Below are 22,469 nucleotides of genomic sequence, written 5' to 3'. Positions count from 1 at the left end.
GGAGATATGGGGAAATTGCTATAGAACGGTATATAGAGAGGGATCGTGGCGCTATGCTTGCCCTCTATCTTATGTAGAATTCTCGTTTCCTGAAGTCACGGAGCATTGGAGATCATATCCATAATTCCCTTGCGGATCGTTTAGCTTAGAACCGTAAATTGTGCGCAGTACCTGATACCGGAATGGCCTCATTTACCGAATGGCCTCATGTGATTCAAATCAGATGTTCGCTATATTTTGGGATTATATCTGGTTTAGACTGACTATTTCTTCCATCTTATAGACAATAGAGTCTATGTAATATTGATCCTGCCTGTGTATTCCCTGTGGAAGTTCATGATAGGTACGACAATATCGACGTCGACGTGCATAAGAACCGTTTAGCTGAGGGAAAACCCCTCCAACATTCTTCTTTCTATTCCCATCGATATGAATGATCCTAATCAGTCTTCCATCGGTCTTATATAGCATAGAAAAATCAACACAGGCCGTATACAACATTGTAGATGCCACGGACCAATGTGAGGAATCCAATTGGGACTAGCACATCCGCCATCTTCCACTAGCCCATTCCGGTTAGCCTCTTCTGCAGCCCCATTTTAGCTTTGGGAGCCGCATCTTGGATCTCCCCGCGCTGACATAACCTTTTTTTCTCCTCTTCACCAGTATTTACGCATCATGGCTTTTCGAGGTGAACGCTTCCTTCTCGACCTGGATGATGAATCTGGTGCTCCAGAAATCCCCTCTCCATTCTCTCTGATCGGGGAGATCCAAGAACGGGCTCCCCCCACCGCCATTCCCCCCGCGCCTAAATTGCCGACCTTGTCGTCATCGACTGGATTCCCTGCCCCTCGCCCGCGCAAGCCCTCTTCCTTTAAACAGCGACGAGCAAACCAGTCCACTCCTCCGACTCCTGTACCTACTCAACCGACAATCCAAGATGACAAGAAATCCATCGATGAGGAGAACCGCCGTCAGCTGGCGGCAATGTCAGACGCGCAGATTCAACAGGAGCGAGAGGAGCTGATGGAACAGATGGACCCAGGACTTCTTGCACGATTCCTCCGCAGAGCAAATATTGAAGAAGATGAAAAGACTGGATTTGAACCGCCGGCACCTGTGGCCGACGAAAAATCTAAACCAAAAAAATCAGTCTCCTTCAACACTCCTTCGTCTGCACCTGTTTCTGCTCCAAGCGCACAGCATTCTCTACCCAAACCATCACCTAAGCCGCACCCCCGTAATGAAGATCTCGCTCCACCCAACCTCCCACAAGACCTCCACCCGGCCTCTGAACGGCCCTCCCTTGACCCCGCTACTCTCGAAACCTTCCACTTCCCCCAGCCAAAAGCGCCGATGCCAGTCCTAGACCCATCTTCACCGTCTTTCCTGGCAGATCTCCAGTCACGTTACTTCCCCGAGATAGCACAGGACCCATCAACGCTCTCCTGGATGCAGCCTCTCTCCGCCGACGAAGAAGACCCAGATTCCACGTCAGCCTACCACCCAGCCAGCAACGCCATCTCAATGGCGCCCTCGGCAATCCGCTTCTCACTAAGAGGCACCATCCTTGCTCCCGAAACATCCCTCTCCCTCCCGACAACCATGGGCCTGCACCATCACGGCGAGGATCCGCATGCCGCGGGTTACACGATCCCCGAGCTGGCGATTCTGGCACGCTCGACGTTCCCCGCGCAGCGATGCATCGCGTGGCAGGTCGTTGGCCGGATCTTATTCCGTCTCGGTCGAGCAGAGTTTGGAGAGCGGGGCGGGCAGTTGTCCGATGGACTCTGGTTCGTTATTGAAAAGGAAGGCATTGTTGCTGGTATGCTTGCCGAGGCCGATGGCGCTGCTGGTCAGACCCAGGGTAGAGATAAGAGCAAAAATATAAAAGATGCCGAGGGTAGTGACTTGCCTCTTGCATCCGGTGTTGGTCGTCATGCTAGTGCGGCTGCATGGGCAGTTGAGGGTATATGGTTGTGGCAGAAGGGAGGAGGTGGTGATCGTGGGTTGTTGAAGGAAAACCAGCATCGATCTCTATAGATGATGTCGTTGCATTTTGTTCGGCTGAGGAAACTAACATGATATATATGTTTATGCATACAGTACAAAAAAGTCATGATAATATTCAATTGTATCAGGTGCACATCTACGCTTTCTAATTGAAATGTCCCATCATACCCATGTTCACTCGCATCCAACTTTGGCCATCCCCTCCTCTGCCCCCGCGGCCATCGATGTAAGATTCGTCGAGAGACAGATCGATATCCGCAGTAGAACAGAGACGAAGATGGGAACCCAAAGCCAAATACGAGAATTGCAACGGAATGTTGCACTGCAACATTCAATTGCAATGTCAGGGTCGTGCATAGCACTTTTTGCAACGGTCATTGATATATCGCATCCGATACAGAGCTTATTCACTTCCGAGGAAGGAATTTCAAGGCATGGATCTCGCCTTGCGCTCCACCTTACAGCGCGAATAGTATCCTATGAATGAGTAGAACGTGAGCATAACAGAAGCAAGAAACTTGGAGTATGGGTATTAGTAGACTATGACTGAGATCAGGCGAACACGCGGGTCCGCTTTACAGGGCTGCCCATACGCATAGACGCGTTTCCGCCGGCCATACCATTCAGTAGGCGGCCCATTCCTTCCACATCCAGTTCGCCTCGTCGGAGCATCAGCTGGTCGGTCTCTTCTGTTTCTTCCTGTTTCACTACGGGCAGGCTTTCCTCGATGGATTCTGTCAACCTCGGGGCGAGAATCATGATCTGGTGCTCTGCTGCCACAAGTACATCCCAGACTTGCCGCACTGCTTGCCGTGATCGGCGTGCCGGTGCAGGTATGTGTCCAATTGCTTGGAAGTTCTGGCCCATCAAATTTACGTCCTGGAAAGGAGAAACGCGGCATCGGTTTGAGGAATCAAAAGTGCCGGTGGTTTTGACAGCGTTGCGCCACAGAGACAGTAAGCTCGTGATGACCGCGCTCTGGCGGCCGTGACGGAGCAGGATCGATTCGTCAGGCAATACGTCCGAGGATGGATTTGTCTGCAAGACAGAGATTTGGCCACGGTGAGACGGACTGGCTGTGCTCATCGATCCCTTCAGCAATCCATCTTCACGTACCCGTCTTGTGGATGGTGTCATAGGCGCGAACCGGGGTCGCTGCTCTGTTTCGGAGTTGGTGTTGGAAAGTGGTGTCATAATACGACCGCAGACAGCGTATGCTGTCAAGGAGCCGCCAGTCACACCTTGGACACTCGTCTGACGTTGCAGCGGGCCCTTGACAGCACCAGGACCGGCACCTTCGATATCCCATACGCCCCATTCGCCGTCTTCGAGAAGCACCATAACTGCTCGGCCGCCAAGCACCCAGTCGGCATCAATGATTCTCTTCCGCCGGGGAAGTCCGCCGGGCCCTTGCTCAAAGCCGGGGTACAAATTGATCAACCAGCGACCTTCCGTGTCGATAGTTTCATATTCTTCTACTGGCATCGAAGCCCGTCGCAAGGATTTCGAGGCCTTTTTAACAAAGCAAGAATAAATCTTCACACATCCGCTGTAGAATGCGACAAGCAGGTTGGCATGACGGGGGGATGGCCATGTGGATGGGTTGAAGGCAATCGTCTGTGCAGGTGCCGGCAAGAGGCGCCGTTGAGAGATAATGTCCTCTTCCACGAGACGCAAAGAGGATTCCTCGCGGATCGGAATCCGGTGCAGCAACAGCACGCCACATCCCTCTGCAGAATGCGTGGCCACAAGCAGATCCCATTTACCAAAATTTCCAAATCGGCCCCGCGATTTTCGCTGGTCTTGCTCATCCTCAAATTCATGACAGGTGAATGTGATAGATACACCACGTGGAATATCTTGATGAGTGGTGGCCCCATTGATCGAGAGGGTTTGGATGCGCCAGCTTTTTGAATCCGTCTGCCTAGGGTGAGGAGGCACAAGTGGTAGAGTCACAACTTTTGTTGACAGGTCCGAACAAACTACCGACACAACAATTGTGTTTCTCAGTATAGGTGGGAAGGGGTCTAAAGGCGAGCGAGCTTCCTCGGGGAGAACACGGGGCACCGCCACTTCTAGCACCTGGCTTCCAAGGGGAATATCAATTTGTCGCAGAATCTCTTCGTACGGAGCAGCAGGGTCAACCTCGCTTTCCTCTAGACTGAATTCAACCACAGGTTCTTCTTGTGCTGGTTGAGGGTCCTCGTCATCGGAGTCAATAATCATGACTGAATCGGAATCCGCATTGTTTCCTGCTGGCTTGGGCTTCGCTTGAGGCCGAGTCAGCTTTAGTTCGGCAAACCGTTTCCCTCCTCTCCACACAATTTTTAATCCAGTATCGTAACCGTAAATGATGATCGAGGAGCCATTCGGAGCTCGAAGTGGGTAGCCTTTTGCTGTGTGAATGCGATGGGAGAGCGGATAGCTAAAGATTTTGCAAAAACGAGATTAGCGTCAATCCAAGTATCGTGACCTAAGCGCATCACTCATACCTGATCTGCAAGCCATCTTCCCTAGGCCGCACCAAGGGCGTAGTGGGAAATGAGGGCATTGTGTTAGTTGGCGATGCTGTCGAGCTACAGGTAGCTTCGAGCACAGGCGCAACAGTGCACCGCAGGGATGATAGACAGTCGAAGATTTGTAGTCAAAGTAAGATCTGATAACTGAACGTCTGTTCCTATGCAAAAGCAGATTGAGAGAAGGATGTTAGAGGTAGGGAGAGTGGAGGGTTGGGTAGATGGAGAAAGGAAGTTGTTTTGGTCGGGGAAAGCGAAGACAACTTGATCCAATCCGTGTTCCAGCGCGTCTTCCAACTTCGCCATTCAACCACTTGGCATGCGTTCTTAGCGCACCGTTAATTGAACTTGCATGACTTATATGATCGATGGAAATGATTTCAACGAGTTTGACTGCAGAACTGTTTGTGACGGCGGACCACGATCGCTACGGCTGTTAAGCAGCCCACCATGGCGTCAGTTCGCTCTTTGGGCGTCCACGAACCCTCGGCCATCTCCTACTTAGTCGCAGAGGGAATTCTCCCTCAGGAACCTTCAGAAGACCATTACAACTGGACGCTATGCGTGGACGAAAGCGGATTGACTGGCCCGGTGGACGATGAGTTAGTATGGACGAAACACTGTGTTGTATGGTCCCGCGCAGGGATGGTGAAGCGAGTATTTCGAATGGACCCCGAGAAAGAAGAGATTCGACATGCTTTATTCACTCGTTTTGCCGCTGAAGACACGAAACGCGCCAAACCCACGCCTCCAAGTCGACCTGAAGCAACTACTGGCACGCAGAAACAAAAACGGACTGAAACCTTCTCAACATTGGATCTACATGGAGATGCACGAGTGGCGGTTGTAGCTCCCCAGCACTCCAACGAGGCTCTTTCTAGAGCGTTGGTGGTAGTTCTCAAATCGCAAGCTCATATCTTCTTCGTGGCGGGCAATAGCCATACAATTCCCCTCCCATTTGAGGTTGACTCGGTCTTCGCTACGCCTCGGGGTCTTATTTTCCAAAGAAAGGTCCAGGATGAAAATAGTAGCAGTCAGCAACCGACTGCGCCGCCTAATTCCTTCATGTCTTCGCTATTTGATCCCGGTGCCTCTCAGTCATTCTCTCTCAGCAAAAACAAGCGTCCATCGACGAAATCGTCGTCTGCTCCAGGTCCTTCCTGGGTGCCAAATACAGCCTCAAGCACCGACTTACCCCGAGTTTTCTCTCTCATTAACCCTCATTCCGAGATGGGTTTGGTTGTGACGTCGCAAACTTCCCGCTGGCTTCAGAGCAGCATCAATAGCACCAGAAAAAGGCCGTCTAGACTAGAGGTGTTGGACCCTGTGGATGAGATTGTGTATATCTCTCCAAAAGACGAACTCTCGGGCATCAACAGACCAAATAGTGGTCCTTTGATCCTAGTGGTTACCATCAACACAACTACAGGTATTTATACGATCTGGACTGCGCGCTACAAAGATGATGAATCAGGCGGCTCGATGAAAGATAAAACCAGACGGGAAACAGGAGGTACCCGGTCAGTAAGGCGAAGCTCGCATTTCGGGATGGCGACTGGCGCGACAACACCAGCCGCTCGCTCTGGAGCAGGCCGAGAGAGCTTCGGGCCTCGGACTGACAACTGGCCTTCCACTCAGCTATCTGAAGGGAGGAATGATGCTGAAGACGACTTGGCTTCGAGAGTAGCCCAAGACTTCGGAGATGTCGGTGTTCCCCTTAAAACATCGAGGCGAGTCAGCTCACTGCTCGCCCGAACAGACCTTGCAACTAGCCAGGACCGTATCACTTTTTCGGACCTGGCTACTGGCAGTCAGTCCAGCAACATGCCTCATGGTGCTGGGTTCAGGCAATCTCTCGGAGCAAGCATGCGTGGAAGCTTTGGTTTCAATCCTCGAGGCTCTCTACCTCCAGGCACAGGGTCTGTTTACAGCACTGCGGGCAGCTTTCTGGATACTCCAGTGGACAAGCTACTCGAAGAGCTCAACAATGACAGTCTATCTTCCGGGGTTGACAACATTGCCCTACGTGAATCGACATCCGGACTCCCGGAAGAACTTATATTGACCAAGGTTGAAAGTTTCTCGTCCCAATTCTCGGGCAGCTTCCAAAAAGAGCCAGCATCTCGCCGGTTGAAGATCTCTACATTGGCATCCACCGAGTTTGGAAGCGCCCACAAAGGCAACACAACTTCCCTAGCTGTATACATCGTGGACCAGGAGGCACGGAAATTAACTATTGTGAATCTGAGGGCCGACCGACAGCCAGCCCCCAAGAACCGGAAGAAAAAGTCCAAGACCCCATTACTCGTGCGTGCGGTTAGGATCCAAAATGTCTCAAATGTTTTGGATGCTTGTAGAATCTCTGATGGGGATCTTTCGCGAATACTCTCACTAAGCGAAACAGAAAGCGGACAACGCGAGCTATCATTGCAAACCCTGTGGGGTAGTCCAGTCAAAGTTGAGGTTCCTGTTCCACTGCAGCTGTATGAACCGGATGGCATCTCTGCCAACAAACTCGAGAGTCGCCCAAGAGAAAGTGGTGTCCACCGAGTCATGGCAGATCCCAGCCTCGTCTTCAACAAGTTTGATCATGGATGCTCCCGCGGGAAAGTCGACCTGGTAGACACTGATAAAAAGCATCACAGACTCCAAATTCGAATGGAGCCTCGCAATGAACTAGTGAAGAAAATACTCAAAATCTGCATGTTTGCCTTGCGTGAGTCTGAGAAAGCGGGCGATGGCATCACGGTCGCATGGTGGGAGGTCATGAAATGGCTTCGAGGCAAGGAGGAAAACAACATTGAGTGGACCGCCATGACAGTCGTCTTGTTGAGTCTAGCAGCCCCATTCGTCACCCCTCCACAAACGCAGACTCCCAAACGAACGCGTCGCAAAAGGGTCTACTCAGATCAAGTAGTGGAGGACACCTGGATCTGGAAAGCTGGGAGTCCATGCTGGACCTGGAGTCTGGCTCATCCGGCGTTGTAGCTCCGTGGATGATGGACAGTTCCTGGGGATGGATCGTTGAACAAGATGCAATTGAGAGTCTCGCGTCAGGAGACGCACCCAAGGGTGTCAACGCAAGTCGGTCTACATATCGCCAGAATTCGTGCTTGATCCGGTGCATCGCCCTCAGCCGTGAATTCCTCCAGAGTCCCGAAGGCCTCAAGGCTGCTGGCCGAGACGGCTGCCTCCCTGTCTCTGAAGCATTCTCGGAAAACACAAGATGTACCGCATTGTGCAGTGTTCTTGTAGCCTTGCATCTATTGCGGGAAGAACAGAAGCTCTCCACCTGCGACTCGGAGGAATCCCAAAGACCTCTAGGTTTGCTTGCTCCCGTTATTGCACAACTGGGCAGCTGGCTAGGATGGGAATCCTGGACATGGGCCGAGGATGCATATTATGGCACCGAAATGGCCAGTATGGAGCGCTGGCAGTTTGAGGATAATACACATATCGCTGGGCTAAAGGTTCCCGCCGAACCTTTCCCGCCTCCGTCCATCTTCGAATTTCTCATGGGAGCTGCTGCTCATCGGAGTCCCACACCGTTTGTTTCTCTCCTTGATATTGTGAATGCAGCCGAGCGAACTCCCAGAAAAGGGCGAATGTGGCGTGAATGTTTCGGTATCACACCAAGGACGTGTGCGTTGAATGGATTCTTCACCGAGGTTCACAGTGTATCGACACCCTTGGAAAAAATCAAGCTTTTGCAGCGTTGGGGCTTCACAAAGAGTGTCATTGATAGCTTCCCAGAAGGCGTCAGTGCCCCGCTCTATGAAGCCGTCATGCAATGCCAGATCGAAGCCTCCACGTCCTGGAACGCCACGCTCCTAGAAATGATTGACAGAGAAGACCTTTATATGTCGATGAACCCGGCCCAACCCAATTCATTGGCAGTGCCGCAGCAGCCCAATCATAATGCCGTTCGGGATTTCCATTATATCAGCAGCTCAGCATTGGATATTGATACCATCAATGCGTTTGAGGCCTCTGCAGAGGCTGACCGATACTCAGTCACCAGGCTGATATTCCGAGAGGATAAGCGATTTATGGAAGCAGCTAAACTACTAAACCAGTCCAAAGCACCGGTGGCAGAGTGCATAGCCGAACCTGGCTGGAGTGACTCGGACTTGTTAGAGGCGCAGAAAGAAATCGTGCAGCTCGTGACAGTCCGGACGTTGTCTACTCCAGCGGGTCGTGCAATGCTCACTTTTAGTGGCCGATTGCCTTTGTTGACTGAGAAACTGCCCATCCCTTCATTTTCCCTGCAGTGTGTCATGAAGCCGGACAATGTGACTGTCAGCGCGGATAAATCTGCGTTCTCGGAAGAAAAGGTCTGCTGGGCCTTCTTCCACAACGGAGTCTCAACCGGTCTGGCAATCTCCAAGGCTTCGAAGGGTATTGATACGTCGTGGATCTTGTTCAACAAGCCACAGGATCTTACCAACCGTCATGCCGGGTTCTTGTTGGCTCTGGGTCTGAATGGCCATCTTAAATCGTTGGCTAAGTGGGTAGCTTTTAAGTACCTTACTCCAAAGCATACCATGACATCAATTGGTCTCCTGCTCGGTCTTTCTGCGTCATACCTGGGCACAATGGATACTCTAATCACACGCTTGCTTTCGGTACATGTTACAAGAATGCTTCCATTTGGAGCAGCTGAGTTGAACCTGTCACCTTTGACTCAGACTGCTGGAATTATGGGCATCGGTTTACTTTACTGTGGCTCCCAGCATCGTCGTATGAGCGAGGTCATGCTCTCGGAAATCGAGAACAGTGAGCAGGACGAGCAAGCTGCTGCTACCGGAGAAGAACTCCGCGACGAAGGATATCGTCTGGCCGCAGGCTTTGCCCTCGGTTTCATTAACCTTGGCAAAGGCGATGACTTGCGGGGCATGCGCGATATGCACATTGTTGAACGGCTATTGTCAATCGCCGTGGGTACCAAGACCGTCGAAATCGCTCATGTACTCGACCGCGCCACGGCTGGCGCGACCATCGCTCTCATGATTATCTTCATGAAGACAAATGACTCGGTACTAGCGAAGAAGATTGACATTCCTGATACTACTGTTCGCTTCGACTACGTGAGGCCAGATATCTTCCTGTTACGAACACTGGCACGACACTTGATCATGTGGGATAGTATCAAGCCCACTGCTGAGTGGATCAGCCAGAGTCTGCCCGAAGTCTACCGGGGACGATCCCAACTCAGCGAGGTGCGCCGGCTGCGCAGCGAAGATATGCCATTCTTCAACATTATTGCAGGCCTCTGCTTTGCCGTCGGTCTCCGCCATGCTGGATCGGGACAAGCACAGGCCCGAGATCTTTTGTTGTTTTATTTAGACCAGCTTATCCGCATCTCACGGCTGCCTGTGCGAAGCTACGATGCTAGACTCGCCCGCAATTCGGTTCGGAATTGTCAAGACTTGGTAGCCCTATCTGCTGCGGCAGTCATGGCCGGCACGGGTGATCTAGCTCTGTTCCGGCGCCTGCGCTCGCTCCATGGTCGAATCGACGCTGATACACCATATGGCAGTCACATGGCGGCACACATGGCTATCGGAATACTCTTCCTCGGAGGAGGCAGCTATACACTTGGCACATCCAACCGGGCTGTGACCGCGCTCATATGCGCATTCTACCCTATCTTCCCAACGACTGTCCTTGATAACAAATGCCATCTCCAAGCCTTCCGCCATCTCTGGGTTCTCGCGGCTGAACCGCGATGCCTCATCCCTCGTGATCTTGATTCCCGCCGCCCAATTTCGATACCCATTACCATCACTTCTCATGACGAGACAACCCGCACCGTCAGCGCTCCCTGTCTACTGCCAGATCTTAGTAGCATCGCCCGTATCGAGATTCGCGGACCAGACCACTGGCCGCTCGTTCTAGATTTCAGCCAGAACGATGCCCTGCGCGAAAAGTTCCTCCGCGGCGACCCATCCATCTATCTTCGCCGCAAGGCAACCTACAGTCCAAGCTCCTCAACCTCCGTATTCGCCTCTACCCTGACCGGCCTCAGCGAAGCCCAAGACATCCTCCCGGCAACCGCTGGCCCCCTCTCGAACCCAGCCAAGGGCCTCCCACCCTCAGCATGGCCAACCCGCATGGCCCTACTCACCGGCAAGGCATCTACATTGATAACTCCGTCCCAAAACCCCTGGGACTGGGTCTTCCACCTCCCATCCCTACAAGACCTCGACATCCGCGAGCGCTCCCTCGTCCTCCCATCTTCCTTCCCGATGCGCTCCGCGCGCATCACCACCGATCTTATCTCCGTACCACCTTGGCTGCGTACCTCGGCTGTAGATGCGAGACTCGCTCTGTCCCACACCGTGCGCAACATCGTGCAATCCGCACGCGGTCGCGGCGCTGATCCGGACCAAATTCGTGATCGGATCTGGCAGCTTCGTTTGCTATTTGATTGGCTGGATCGTACTCAGCCTGGCGATGAACGCGACCATCTTTCGAGTAGAGGGCTGCTATCTTCGACGCAGGGTCAGCCGTCTGGGCTGTGGTTGCGGAGGGACTTCGTTGAAGAAGCTAAGTGGCAAGTTTGGGGTGTTCAGGTTGGAGATCTTGAGGGAGAGAGTCAGATATAATTTTATTCGCATTAGGAAGAGAGATTGAGTCTTCAATGCCATGTGCATTCCTAATTTCTTTTTTTCTGAAATATAAATTTCCCAGAAGTTCATTGCAGACAATCGAGAGCCTTCATTCGGCCGTATCACCTCTTTTCTACTTCTTTTCTGGTCCACTAGAGTCAGATCTGTGAGATATTCTAGATAGATGTAAATTTAGTGTAGATGGTTATTGTTACAGATATTCTATAAGCCATTTCAAGTTTATATTGATAGTGAGTGGTATTGATATTGATACGGATATCGATATCAATCTGAACAGCTCCTATACCAGATGCAATACACGCAGGTCGATAAGTATATCCATGCAAGGGTGCAATCTGCATAACGTCGTCAAGCGTCGAGCATCAAGCATCACGCATTCTCTGTTCAATTCCAATCAACCATCATACCCAACAGCCTGGAGCTCTTTCCTCACCGCATCCTCAGTCTGGATCTTCTTCATCTGCGTATCCTCCAGCTTCTCGCCACCTGCAAGACGCATTTTAAGCTCATCAATAGCGCGAATCTTCTTCAGTAGGCCACGGACCTTCTTATCTTGAGCAGAGGAATCCTCAACAGACACGGGAGCAGGGGGAGGAGGGGTGGGAGCAGGAGCAGGAGCAGCGGGAGGAGGAGTAGGCGCGGACTTGGCCGGACCGTTTCCATTCGTAGTGCCATTCTTGCCGCGGTTACGACTGCGTTCTGAGCTGGGCGCAGTCGGGGCGTTCGCGGGAACGTCGGTTCCTTCTTCCTTAGCCTTCTTGGCCGCCTCACGCTTCTTCTTGTTCTTCGCGGCCGACTTGGACAGGTTCTCGGCAGGCAGGGCGACGCCGCCGCCGGGTGCGGCTCCGGGAGGCAGATACTCCTCCGAGGGCTCGGCACCGGGGATCTCACGGCGACGGGGCTTGCCGAAAGTGTTCATGCTGGCGCCGGACACGCCATCGCGGACAAAGGCGGCACCGCCTTCGTCTTCACGCTTGAATGCGAGCGGGGTCAGCTGGCCGCGGGCACCAGGGGGACGGTAGGCACCTGCGGGCTTGACGGGAGCCTTGCGCGTGCCCATATACGCGAGAGCGGAGGGGTGGGGCGCAGGCACTTTGGTGAGCGGCTCGCCCAGCGGGTGCTGCTCGATGCTCTGCGGGCGCCAGCTGACGTCGTAGAGCTCGGTCATCTCCTCGTTGTAGACGAGACCGCCGGTAACGTGCCAGATGCGCACGCCGTTGTCGACACGCAGACGGGGACTGGTCGTCGCAGTCAGAATATACTGTCCATCGGGCGACCAGGCGCACACGCTGGCGTTGGAGGCCTCGACGGTGGTGATCTTGTGGTAGTTCTTGTCCATATCGTAGATGTCCATCTGTCCTGCCAGGTTACCGAAACCGGCAACTAGCACGAAGCGGCCGTGCGGCGAGAACTGGATGGTGTTGCGCGGCGCAAGGGGGAAGTTGTGTTTGGGCACACCGCGGAAGTTGAAGATGGTCGTCTTCGTGGGCATGTAGCCGTACACAACACCGAATTCCTTCGAGTTGGGGTTCCAGCTAACATCGTGAATAGGACCCTCCTTATCTGTGGAGTGTCAGTTAGTTCAACATGTACTAAAGTGAGGAGACATACCAAGATCAATGCGCGAGTCGAATGAACCGCTAGCGCTTAGCAAGTACAGGGTTGTCTCGCCGTAGTAACTCTTGCCAGTGCGGTCCACCTCAGTCTGCGCAAGCACGATCAAAGTAGTTCCCGAAGCGTTCCACTTCAGTTGGACTTTATCGCCCTTGAAGAAACTCTTCTGCGACACGGGCGAAGTGAACTGCGGGACAATGAACACCTTAACCTGGGCGGGCTGGCCCTTGCGCTCAGGAATGAACACGGCAATGGACTGAGTCTGACCAGGCGACAACGCAAAATCCGCCACTCCCTCCACGCGCAATTTGTTCCAAACGGTGGACAGGTTGTCGCTCTGGTAGAACTGAACCTCGTTGGTCACGGTGCGGGCGCACAACCGCTCATCGGCAGTGTACTGCAAGTTCCAACCGGTCTGCGACTTCTGGACGAAACTTCCCACAACCGTGTGATCGTCCCCATCCTCAATGGCACGCCACACCTTCAAGTTCTTGACGGCGTCTCCGTTCTCGTCCTTGGATGTGCGCTGCCAGGTGATCACATAGGTGCCGAGTGGCGAGAATCCAAGCTCGAACACGTTCTCGGCGGGGATGGTTCCAACGACTTGGCCCACGGAGGGGTCGATAATGGTGACACTGTGTTGGAGAGGAATGTTAGATTTTGGACGTGGAATCGGGGGGCAATCAACTTACTTCTCAGGTGATGCCCATGCGAAGTACCGGCCACACGGCGAGTAGCCGCTACAGCGGAGGTTGCCCTCCGGTCTGGGAAACGAGTCAGCGATATCCCTTGTTTGTTATCTGGCTCAATGCTTACTTCGCGAACCCAGAAAGGGGCTGGTAGACAGGGGCAGCATCCATGATGCTAATGCCCTTGAGCGTGCGGACTGTGTGATTATCAGCAACCATTGATCCACTCGCATAGCCAAATACAAGCTGACGAGAACAAGTATAAGGAAAGGAAAACACGTACAAGCAAGTTGCGTAGGAGCAGCCATCTTGATTTCGACTCGCGGGTCTAGAATGAATCCACCAAAAGAAGAGAAATCGAATGCTTTTCGGGAACACAAAGTAAAATGGAATCTTCTAGGAAGAAACACGAATCACAAAGCGAACTTATAGGACCAAAATAGTCTCGCAGCGAACAACGGTCCCGGTGAAATAACGGGAGTCGAACAAAGGCGAAGCGAAACGGGCTTTTCGGGGGTATTTCTCGGATTGGGAATTCGTGGGGTTTCTGGGCAAGTGAAACCAGCAAGTCGGCGGAATAGAAGACTGCTAGACAAGTCAATGCCAGCAAAAGGGGTCGGGCGAAGAAAGGTAGTTGGGGTGGTTGAGAAGTGAAAGGAAGAAAACTCGGGTTTGGCGATGTGGCTCAGGCGGCATGCCGTCATCTGCAGTATACGCGTTGTGCCGGGACACCAATTGTATAGGTCATGGGCTTCGGGCTTGGCTTGGAGCTTGATAGACTATATGGCAGCTTGCTGATATATTATTCTATGTTAAATAGCAAGGATATTGTCTAGGTGTCTGTATTTATGTGGAAAGACAGGTGGCAATGGTCTTTAGAGGGAAGACCCAGGTAGTTACCAACACGTTAGATAATTGAAAGAGAAGAGTCTCAATACACAGGTTTCTCCTAGAATTACAGGAGTAGTCATTGCTAATTCCAAACAGACACAAAAAAAAAGCTATCCATTCGAGGCATCAAGCCACTAAAGAAAAACGCCTTCGTAACTTCTTGAATCTACCAAAGCATGAACCAGACACTAATCCCGGGCTGGCGAGCCAAATCCACTGCTGCTATGACCGGGTGTAGAAACCAATCGTGGAGTTCTGACAGTAGTATCAACGACATCCGAGTCAAAAGTCATACCATCCACCATGCGAGCATCCTCATTGATAGGCTCGGGGGTGATTGACCCAGCCGGCGACGACGACCTCATGGAGCTCTCCCCAGCATGTTGCTGTTGTTGCTGGAGATATGAAGCCAGCGAGTTCGGGCGATTGATATTCGAGCTGCCGATAGAAGTAGGCCGTCCTGCAATACCTCCAGAGGACACACGGCTCATTCCAGGCGGACGAGAAATCGGCCCGCTGTAAGTACTGTTGGCGCCCTCGCCAAAACCGACGAGACTGGCATTACCTTCATCACTGACGTTACTGACACTGGAAGTGCCGTCGTCCTCGTGCTCGCTCATCTTGTCGGCGTCGTATGTGTCGCTACTGCTCGCCCAGGTCGTGCGTCCGGCGACGCTTCCAGTCGCACTGGCGCTGCCGACTGTGCTGCGCTCCTTCAGTGCTTGACTCTCGAAGTATCCTGGGGCATATGGCAGAAGCTGGCTAGTGGGTGTCTGGCCACCGGCGCGGGCTGTGGCAACGCGCTCAAGGCCCGCTAGACGGGAGATGCGGTCTGCGCGCTCAGCCTCTAGGGTTGTGGAGGATGTGGAGGACTGGTGCGCATGGTGGCTGTGAGGGAATGGTTGGCCCTGGTGACCATCTTTGATGGCTGTTGTCGAAAGAGCGGACAGCGATGTAGTGCCGGAGTTGGGGGTGCCTCTGATTTTCTCCGTTGATTAGCAAGTCAGTCAACACTCCATGCTACGTATAGAGACAGGGAAGATGGAGTTATAGAGAGCTCTTACGGTCCCATATCCGATGGAGTGACGGGGTCCGATGGGGGAGGAGGCAAATTGATCAGCGTGGGAGTATTCATGATGCGAAGATATGAAGATGAACTAATTCTTTAGAAATTAAGTAGAGTCAGTAATGCGAGAGCTGTCAAAAGAGAAGATGGAGAGAAAGAGGGAAGGAGGGTGGACTTGGCCTTGGACTTTGCGAACTAAATAATTAATTTCCCCCCACGTCATACCTCGTGGCGTATACCGCGAGAGTTAACGGCCATGGGGACAATACTGCGGGCCACCATATTAATAGGAGAGTACCAGGTCTATTGATCGGCTATTCCACTTAGAGGGGCTCTATTCTTGACGAGATATTGAATTATCCAGTTTATTCGGTCGAAAATGAATATTAGAGAGTTATATTTCGCCCCTATTTTATACAAACCGGAGCTATCGTGATGGGCACTAATAGCCACCATATGGTTAATATCTGTCCCGCCCATCTTTCCCCATAAAGGTGTTTACCAGAAATTCAATACTGGTAATCACTACGCCAAATTCATGCATTCGTTCATTCATGTATGCAATCGCCTATACTAAAACGTGAGAGAAAACAGCCTGCTGCCCCCTTCGATCACTAACGATTCTCATAATGCCCTCGGAGATCATCCACCTCTTTCTGCAGTTTGGTGAGATCAGCCAGGATGTCAAGGGCATTGGATGGTTGTGGGGCTGGGACTGGAACTGGGGCTGGGGACTGGTTCTCCTTCAACCCCATCACATCACTGCTACGGGCAATGGAGTCTCGAGTGCGCCGAGGTGGAGGAGGCGGAGGTGGTCCAGAGACACTCCCATAGGATGATGTCCGCCGACCAGCCTTCAGTGATGATGGTCTGGAGTTAGTGGGGGGAGACAGGTTCAGTGAGATATTTCCCAACGGCGCAGTCGCCTGGAAGTCTCCCGAGGATGGCGGAGGCATGCTGAGTCTCTTGTTTTCCGCCCGACTGGAAGGGCCCGGGCTGGGAGGCAGAGAGCCATCATTGCTCTCCGAATCGTAAGACATATTTAATCTGCTGGTAATTTTGGACTGTGTAGACTTGGATCTCCGCATCTGGCTGTGCCGTCGACTGAGAGGTGGCGTCGGGGGACGCTTATGCTGAGACTGGCTGCGCTGGAGCGAGTCCGTGGACCCTGTCGCTACAGTGACCGAGAAGTAGTCGGCCGAGGATAGAGACACCGAGCTGGGATGCGAGGTGCCAAGCGTCAGATTTCCAGGGGAGCCAGGAATTGACAGGCGGTTAGTAGACCTGGACCGAGCGGTCTGGGATGGTTCTGCGGTGGCTATAGAGCCGATTCTTCGGCCGTGATGACTCCTAGGCGGAGGTGGCGGCTTCTTGTCTCTGGCTCGGCCGACGGGGCTTGCATCAAGCTCTATAGACGACCGTGCATGACGTCCTGTATAGAAGCTGTCTGCGCCTGTCGCAGACGGCATGTTGTGGTCGGGTGATATGGGGGATCCATCTGTTGATGGAGCTAGATGTGGAGCTGACCCAGAATAATCTCGTTGTCGATCATCCTCAAGGGGAGCTGGGCTCTTGTGTGCATTGATTTTCTCCTCACTCTCGCTCGCCGACACACGCAGGTTGAATGGGTTTGTCTCTTCGTCCGAGGAGCTCGAGTCAGCTACCTCGCGTTCGAGCGGTATCGATGACTTCCTGGGGTAACCATTCGGGGCTATAGGTGGAGTGGACAGAGGCTTAGAAGGCACAGGGGCCAAGGTGCCCGGGTTGGTAGACAATGGAGCTGCGGGATTGCCTGTGTCTCCAGATTGACATCAGCGCCACGTTATGACTCCGTGTTACCGGGAAGGCTCAAGAGGAGGGGAAAACAATACTCACCCAGGTTTCTAACACGAAAAGGATTTGATCCAGGCATCGCGAGAATGAATACGTTAGAATCGAGAGAAAAAGAAAAAGAGAAGAATTGAGGGGTCCCCGCCGAGTTTCTTATCCATGAGGTTCCCAGTACGCGCCGCTTTCCGAGATCGAGTCCGGCTGCCCGAGGCTTGAATAAAATGCATAAAAAGAAGTACAAGACGTACAAATTGTTTTTATACGGAGATAATAGTTCAGTCAAATTGGAATATTGAAACGAATGCGTCCCAGCTCCCTATGGTACACGGGAAAAAGGGTCCAGGTATGGTACAGAAGCATATAAAAAATAAAAAGACACGCTCGAGAACACAATCAAAGCCCGATGCCTCGCTCATTGCTGTGAGATAAATTAAAGAAAAAGAAAGACCTCCCATATTCAAGTCAACCCATCACTGCTCGTTATAGACATGCCATGTCTCTTCACCCTCGAAAAACTTATGTGCCAGGCGATTGCCGCTCTCCGTAGGCTGGCTGAATGCAATTTGTGCCTTTGTTATTTCCATTCCGTAAATAAAGTTGATGACCACGCAGTCGAGGAGATCTAAAGCGATTCCCTTGCGCCGCGAGGATCCGGAAGTCCAGATGCGCGAGACTCCGACAATGGCCGGGCAGATTTCATCTCGTGTCGAGACAGAGCCGTTGGGTGCGTCGCCATTCTGTTCCTTGACCACCGGTCGGCATTCCCAGATGCGCTCGGTTAGGCAGAGCCCGACACAGCGACTGTCCTTCATGTGCAGAAAGACTCGGTACCGGTCTACTTTCTCGGGAGAGCCCTTTTGCAAATGCTTGGGCGGTTCCGTTTGGCTCCAGAGGATCTCGTCATCGATATCCGGTGAGGAGAGCTCTTTATTGACAACCTCGAGCACTTTCTTCGCTTGGCTCTTGGCGCTAGGGGACGCCTTGCGGTCCACGATGACCACATACCCCTCGTCGAATCGAGTCGCTTCGTAAACCCAACGTGAGGCGTTGGCACGCATAAATGCCTTGCCCAGGTCGATCCCAGTCGCATTCATCTCGTGGAATTTTTTATGCAGTGCCGCGTCCTCTGTATTGGATGGGATGTACTCCATAGAACAGGTAGCACAAGTCTTTCGTGTATCATTTCCCAGGTCGATCTGCATTTGGCGCATGACAGGTTGTTTCTGACCCTTTTGTTTTGGTGGGTCCACGGATGCGCGTACGCTATTCGAGTTCACCTCTGTCAAGGGTGATGCGGTCGGAGTTTCCTTGTGCTTGCGCTTGAGAAATGCAAATGTCGGCTTGCGAGTGTTTGCTGGTGGTGGGGTTAAGCTTGGTGGTGGCGACGATGGTGGTGTAGTGAGATCGTCAATATCATCAAGCGTGTCTTCCGACAACACGGAATTACGACGCGACGGGCTCGACAGCACGGCAGCTGAAGATTCCCGGATAGCATATTGCAGATTGGCCTCAGCTTCATCATAGTCATCCACGCGTCTTTTCTTCGCGGCGCGCTCATCATCGTAGACGCGCCATGTTGGTCGTCCGTAAGTTTTCATGAGGCCTCTGAAGTGGGATGTTAGTCACGCTGGGGTAAATTAGAACCACATCAACATACCTCTTAAATGAATTGGTAACTATCCACGGCATGACCCTGACTTTCCAAAAAATTTGCTCCTGACAAGCTCCAAGCTGCTGACGGCGGGATGAAGAAGTTGAGAAAGTCCTCGGTGACGGCACGCGTGGACGCTAGTCTGTTTTAGGACATATTGTTTTTAGATGACGAGCGTTGACTTACCAGAGCTCTTAGGGCTTGTATCCCTGACTGTGAGGATTTCAGGTTTGCTTGAGAGCAATTTCAAGTTCAGGGAGAAAAAGATAAAAGAAAAATAGAAATGAAGCGATCAATAGTTGGTGGAGAGCTGGGTTTTGTGAAAAAAAGGAGAGTCTCGCCACCAGCCGGGATTAATACCGGGCCAAGGAGAAATGCGGAAGATGAGAGATTTAAGAGAAGAAGATGAAGGGGGAAATTCAAGACGTGAAGACGTGAAGATGCAATAAATGGAGTATAACACACAACACCAGCCTTGTCGAATTCCTGTGGTTGGTATGTCGGGCACTTCTTTTTTTTTCGCCCCCTTTCTACTTAAATTGATTCACAGTGCTCCGAACACACAACAGACAGGCTCCAATCGAAAATTCCAGCCAATGGGGCTTCTCTGGTCTAGGATAAGTCCAAAGTCAGGGAGATTAAAGATGACGCTCTCCTGAGCCCTTGGCCTCTGATTAAGGCGTGCAAGGCCTCCCCGTATTGCATCGTGCAAGGAAGCCCACGTTGGAATTGTGATGATCCTCATTGACCGCTCTGTTTTTTCATGTCCAGCGCCTACAGCTGACCGGTTATAGGCTGCAATTAATTTTCATCACAGGGAATACTGGGGCGTTGCCAACCCAACACAAACTCTTCCGGGCTGATTGGGTCAAGTCCCGAGCTCAAGTGATTGGCTTGATGCTAGTTGGCTAAGGTTACCAGGTCACATATGGGCTCCCCCGGATTTCACTCTCACAGTGCCGACTCGGTGGCAACTGAGCCCTTGGCATGTCATCGTGCAAAGAGCTTGTGCTGGAGCCTACATGATACACATTCATCCGGTCGCTACCGGCGGGGTCCAGATCACGAGCGAGGCAGGCACTCTGAGCTGCCTCAAAGATTACCAGAAGAGCTGCTCCTTGTTCGGCAGATTCACTGCCTAGTGACAAAGCTTCCTTGTAGCACCTTTGCCATTCCGATCCATTCATGGCCTCACATCTGTGCTGACCCTGCTCATCCACTGGGTAGCAGCCTCTCGGTGTACGCTGGCCCCCAAGAGGCATTGCTAGAACATGAGCCAGTCAGATCAGTGTATTCTGAGTCACCAACGCAGTATTATGCAAGAATGTTACACATCCTCATCATCCGAACTCAATCCTCTGATATTCAATATTCATGCCCCAGAGAGGACTCTGTACTGTAGGTACCAACATTACCAGTCTATCAGGGCTAGTACAGAGGTAGTTACTCCCAAGTAAGTTGAGTTGGTACATCCTTGTCAGGCGCTTTGCTATTATTGGGATGTTGGACCTATCAACCTGCAAAAGAGAAGCTGATGTGGCTTTCCGGATGATTCAAACGCTGTTGGAATTGTATACAGGCATGTACCCCGTAGAGGGGTTAGTTAATGTCGATCTCTGGCACTAAGCCGTTAAGCTAACATAAAAGGGAATTTCCAAGGTGATCGAAGAGTACGAGTAAATACAATATCCGATGTTGATATACATGCGCGTGGACTCCCATATTTTGTCTATCATTCTCCTATGTTGCTCTTGAGACTGAAATAGTCCGAAGAATACATTCTAACAAACAATAAAAGAGAAACGTAGTTACGTAGAAACGCATTAGATTTCTATATAATTCCGACGCTCGACTTTCTTGGGGCCGCCTTTTTCCCCGAAAGTTTTCTCCCCCAAAAACTCTTCAACTTCAACATCTTGCAAATACATTCAGACCAACAATGTCAGACCAAGAACAAGCTGCTGGAAAGAGAAAGCGTGCGAGTAAGTATTTCTTTTGATTCTATGTCTTTTTCCCCTTGTTTTGCGGCAATCTCTTCAACTGTGTTTGATTTTTTTTCGCCGCAACTACAGACTCCAACCCTTCAAAATCCAACATCAATCCTTCCAGGGATTCATTCTGATTTGGTCCGTGTGACATATTGCTGGGCATTGATCCCCTCGGATCACATCCCAGCCACATCTGTCACCTTTTCCCACCTTCCCTTACCCCTCCCCGCGCCCAAATTGCAATTCTCAACTTCATCATGTCTGACTTTTCATCGCCAGGGACCCAGTCATGCCCTCCTCCAGAGCTTCCCCAGCTCGTCGCCGAACAGCATATGCCAATCCCTCCCCATGACAAGAACACCCAACGCTTGATTGTGGTTCTCTCCAATGCCAGTCTGGAAACCTACAAGGCTGTCTCCAGTGGACGTTCAGGAACCAAGGATGAGAAGTTCTCTCTGTTGAACAGCGATGAGCACATCGGTATCATGCGCAAAATGAACCGCGATATCAGTGAAGCCCGACCGGATATTACCCACCAGGTACGATTCAACATCGCCAGTGGCAATAGCAAGGTCAAAGAATCCCCACTAATCCAGCGTAGTGTCTGCTCACTCTTCTCGATTCCCCCGTGAACAAGGCCGGTCGGCTCCAAATTTTCATCCACACCGCCAAGGGCGTCTTGATCGAAGTCAACCCTTCCGTCCGTATCCCGAGAACATTCAAGCGGTTCGCCGGTCTCATGGTGCAACTGCTCCACCGACTCTCCATCCGTTCGACCAACTCGCAAGAAAAGCTCCTCAAGGTTATTAAGAACCCGATCACCGACCATCTGCCCCCGAACTGCCGCAAGGTGACCATGAGTTTCGAGGCGCCCGTGGTCCGCACCAAGGACTATCTAGAGACGCTGAACCCCAATGAGAGTGTCGCCATCTTTGTCGGTGCCATGGCCAAGGGAAACGACGACTTTGCGGACTCTTTTAAGGATGAAACCATCAGTATCAGTAATTACAGTCTTAGTGCCAGTGTGGCCTGCAGCAAGTTCTGCCACGCTGCCGAAGAGGTCTGGGATATTCTCTGAGACACTCAATGGAAAAACAAAAGAAAGGATCGCGCCCAGAGAGCGCGCGTCGTGGTCGTCTGTACTGACGGCACATTTGCTAGGCACCTTTTTTTTACAGGCGGGGATTGAGCTGCCCAGAACGAAGCTACCGATCATATCTCTGCTTATATCTGTTCTTGTTCCATATTTTTGGCTGTTCTCCAAGCCCAGCTCTCTCTGCCTTTCTATATCTCTCTGTTTTGTTTGGGGGGACTGGAAATACTGCATACAACATACTGGGACTACCAAGCATCGGGATTCATCCCAAGGGTACGGGTGTTTAGAGAGCACCTGGTTCTTTTTCCCCCTCCGTTACGGGTCGGATGGCATTTGGTTCCTTTTCGCCAGTCCTTGATTCGTCTTGCCTCCATCCAGCTTCAACCTCGCTGCGATGTGTAGACCAGAAAAAGTGAACAGCACATAGGTCAGGGCCCGTTTGGGGATTCCTGAGACACATATCTTCAACTTCTGTGTTCAATA

General features: G+C 51.9%; 9 protein-coding genes across 9 annotated transcripts; 3 read left to right on the top strand and 6 right to left on the bottom strand.

The window, feature by feature from the left end:
• Positions 1-678: 678 nt before the first annotated feature.
• N7518_003427 (RPAP1 family protein) lies at positions 679-2,043 on the top strand (the record flags this gene model as incomplete). The annotated part of the gene is made up of 1 exon (XM_057184354.1): positions 679-2,043. The coding sequence occupies one exon, from the start codon at positions 679-681 to the stop codon at positions 2,041-2,043; it is 1,365 nt and encodes a 454-aa protein (XP_057045804.1).
• A 522-nt stretch (positions 2,044-2,565) lies between these two features.
• On the bottom strand, positions 2,566-4,564 carry N7518_003426 (uncharacterized protein; the record flags this gene model as incomplete). The annotated part of the gene is made up of 2 exons (XM_057184353.1): positions 2,566-4,438; positions 4,506-4,564. 2 exons carry the CDS (start codon positions 4,562-4,564, stop codon positions 2,566-2,568), a joined length of 1,932 nt encoding a protein of 643 aa, XP_057045803.1.
• Positions 4,565-4,979: 415 nt separating this feature from the next.
• On the top strand, positions 4,980-11,137 carry N7518_003425 (anaphase promoting complex subunit 1; the record flags this gene model as incomplete). The annotated part of the gene is made up of 2 exons (XM_057184352.1): positions 4,980-7,285; positions 7,351-11,137. The coding sequence occupies 2 exons, from the start codon at positions 4,980-4,982 to the stop codon at positions 11,135-11,137; spliced, it is 6,093 nt and encodes a 2,030-aa protein (XP_057045802.1).
• A 418-nt stretch (positions 11,138-11,555) lies between these two features.
• N7518_003424 (translation initiation factor 2A) lies at positions 11,556-13,835 on the bottom strand (the record flags this gene model as incomplete). The annotated part of the gene is made up of 5 exons (XM_057184351.1): positions 13,748-13,835; positions 13,592-13,661; positions 13,468-13,539; positions 12,773-13,410; positions 11,556-12,724 (listed from the first exon to the last, which is right to left on the bottom strand). The coding sequence occupies exons 1-5, from the start codon at positions 13,770-13,772 to the stop codon at positions 11,556-11,558; spliced, it is 1,974 nt and encodes a 657-aa protein (XP_057045801.1). The 5' UTR covers positions 13,773-13,835.
• A 708-nt stretch (positions 13,836-14,543) lies between these two features.
• N7518_003423 (uncharacterized protein) lies at positions 14,544-15,490 on the bottom strand (the record flags this gene model as incomplete). Its single annotated transcript, XM_057184350.1, has 2 exons — positions 14,544-15,333; positions 15,420-15,490. 2 exons carry the CDS (start codon positions 15,488-15,490, stop codon positions 14,544-14,546), a joined length of 861 nt encoding a protein of 286 aa, XP_057045800.1.
• A 545-nt stretch (positions 15,491-16,035) lies between these two features.
• N7518_003422 (uncharacterized protein) lies at positions 16,036-17,333 on the bottom strand (the record flags this gene model as incomplete). Its single annotated transcript, XM_057184349.1, has 2 exons — positions 16,036-17,213; positions 17,297-17,333. 2 exons carry the CDS (start codon positions 17,331-17,333, stop codon positions 16,036-16,038), a joined length of 1,215 nt encoding a protein of 404 aa, XP_057045799.1.
• A 388-nt stretch (positions 17,334-17,721) lies between these two features.
• Positions 17,722-18,940, bottom strand: N7518_003421 (ESCO family N-acetyltransferase; the record flags this gene model as incomplete). Its single annotated transcript, XM_057184348.1, has 2 exons — positions 17,722-18,856; positions 18,909-18,940. The coding sequence occupies 2 exons, from the start codon at positions 18,938-18,940 to the stop codon at positions 17,722-17,724; spliced, it is 1,167 nt and encodes a 388-aa protein (XP_057045798.1).
• Positions 18,941-19,816: 876 nt separating this feature from the next.
• Positions 19,817-20,164, bottom strand: N7518_003420 (uncharacterized protein; the record flags this gene model as incomplete). The annotated part of the gene is made up of 1 exon (XM_057184347.1): positions 19,817-20,164. One exon carries the CDS (start codon positions 20,162-20,164, stop codon positions 19,817-19,819), a length of 348 nt encoding a protein of 115 aa, XP_057045797.1.
• A 677-nt stretch (positions 20,165-20,841) lies between these two features.
• Positions 20,842-21,968, top strand: N7518_003419 (18S rRNA pseudouridine methyltransferase; the record flags this gene model as incomplete). Its single annotated transcript, XM_057184346.1, has 3 exons — positions 20,842-20,884; positions 21,170-21,429; positions 21,492-21,968. The coding sequence occupies 3 exons, from the start codon at positions 20,842-20,844 to the stop codon at positions 21,966-21,968; spliced, it is 780 nt and encodes a 259-aa protein (XP_057045796.1).
• Between the last annotated feature and the right edge of the window lie 501 nt (positions 21,969-22,469).

This window comes from Penicillium psychrosexuale, assembly GCF_028828465.1.
Source record: "Penicillium psychrosexuale strain IBT 29551 chromosome Unknown utg000002l, whole genome shotgun sequence".
Lineage (NCBI taxonomy): Eukaryota > Fungi > Ascomycota > Eurotiomycetes > Eurotiales > Aspergillaceae > Penicillium > Penicillium psychrosexuale.
The sequence above is the reverse complement of the archived record's forward strand: the minus strand, read 5'-3'. Positions and strand labels throughout refer to the sequence as shown.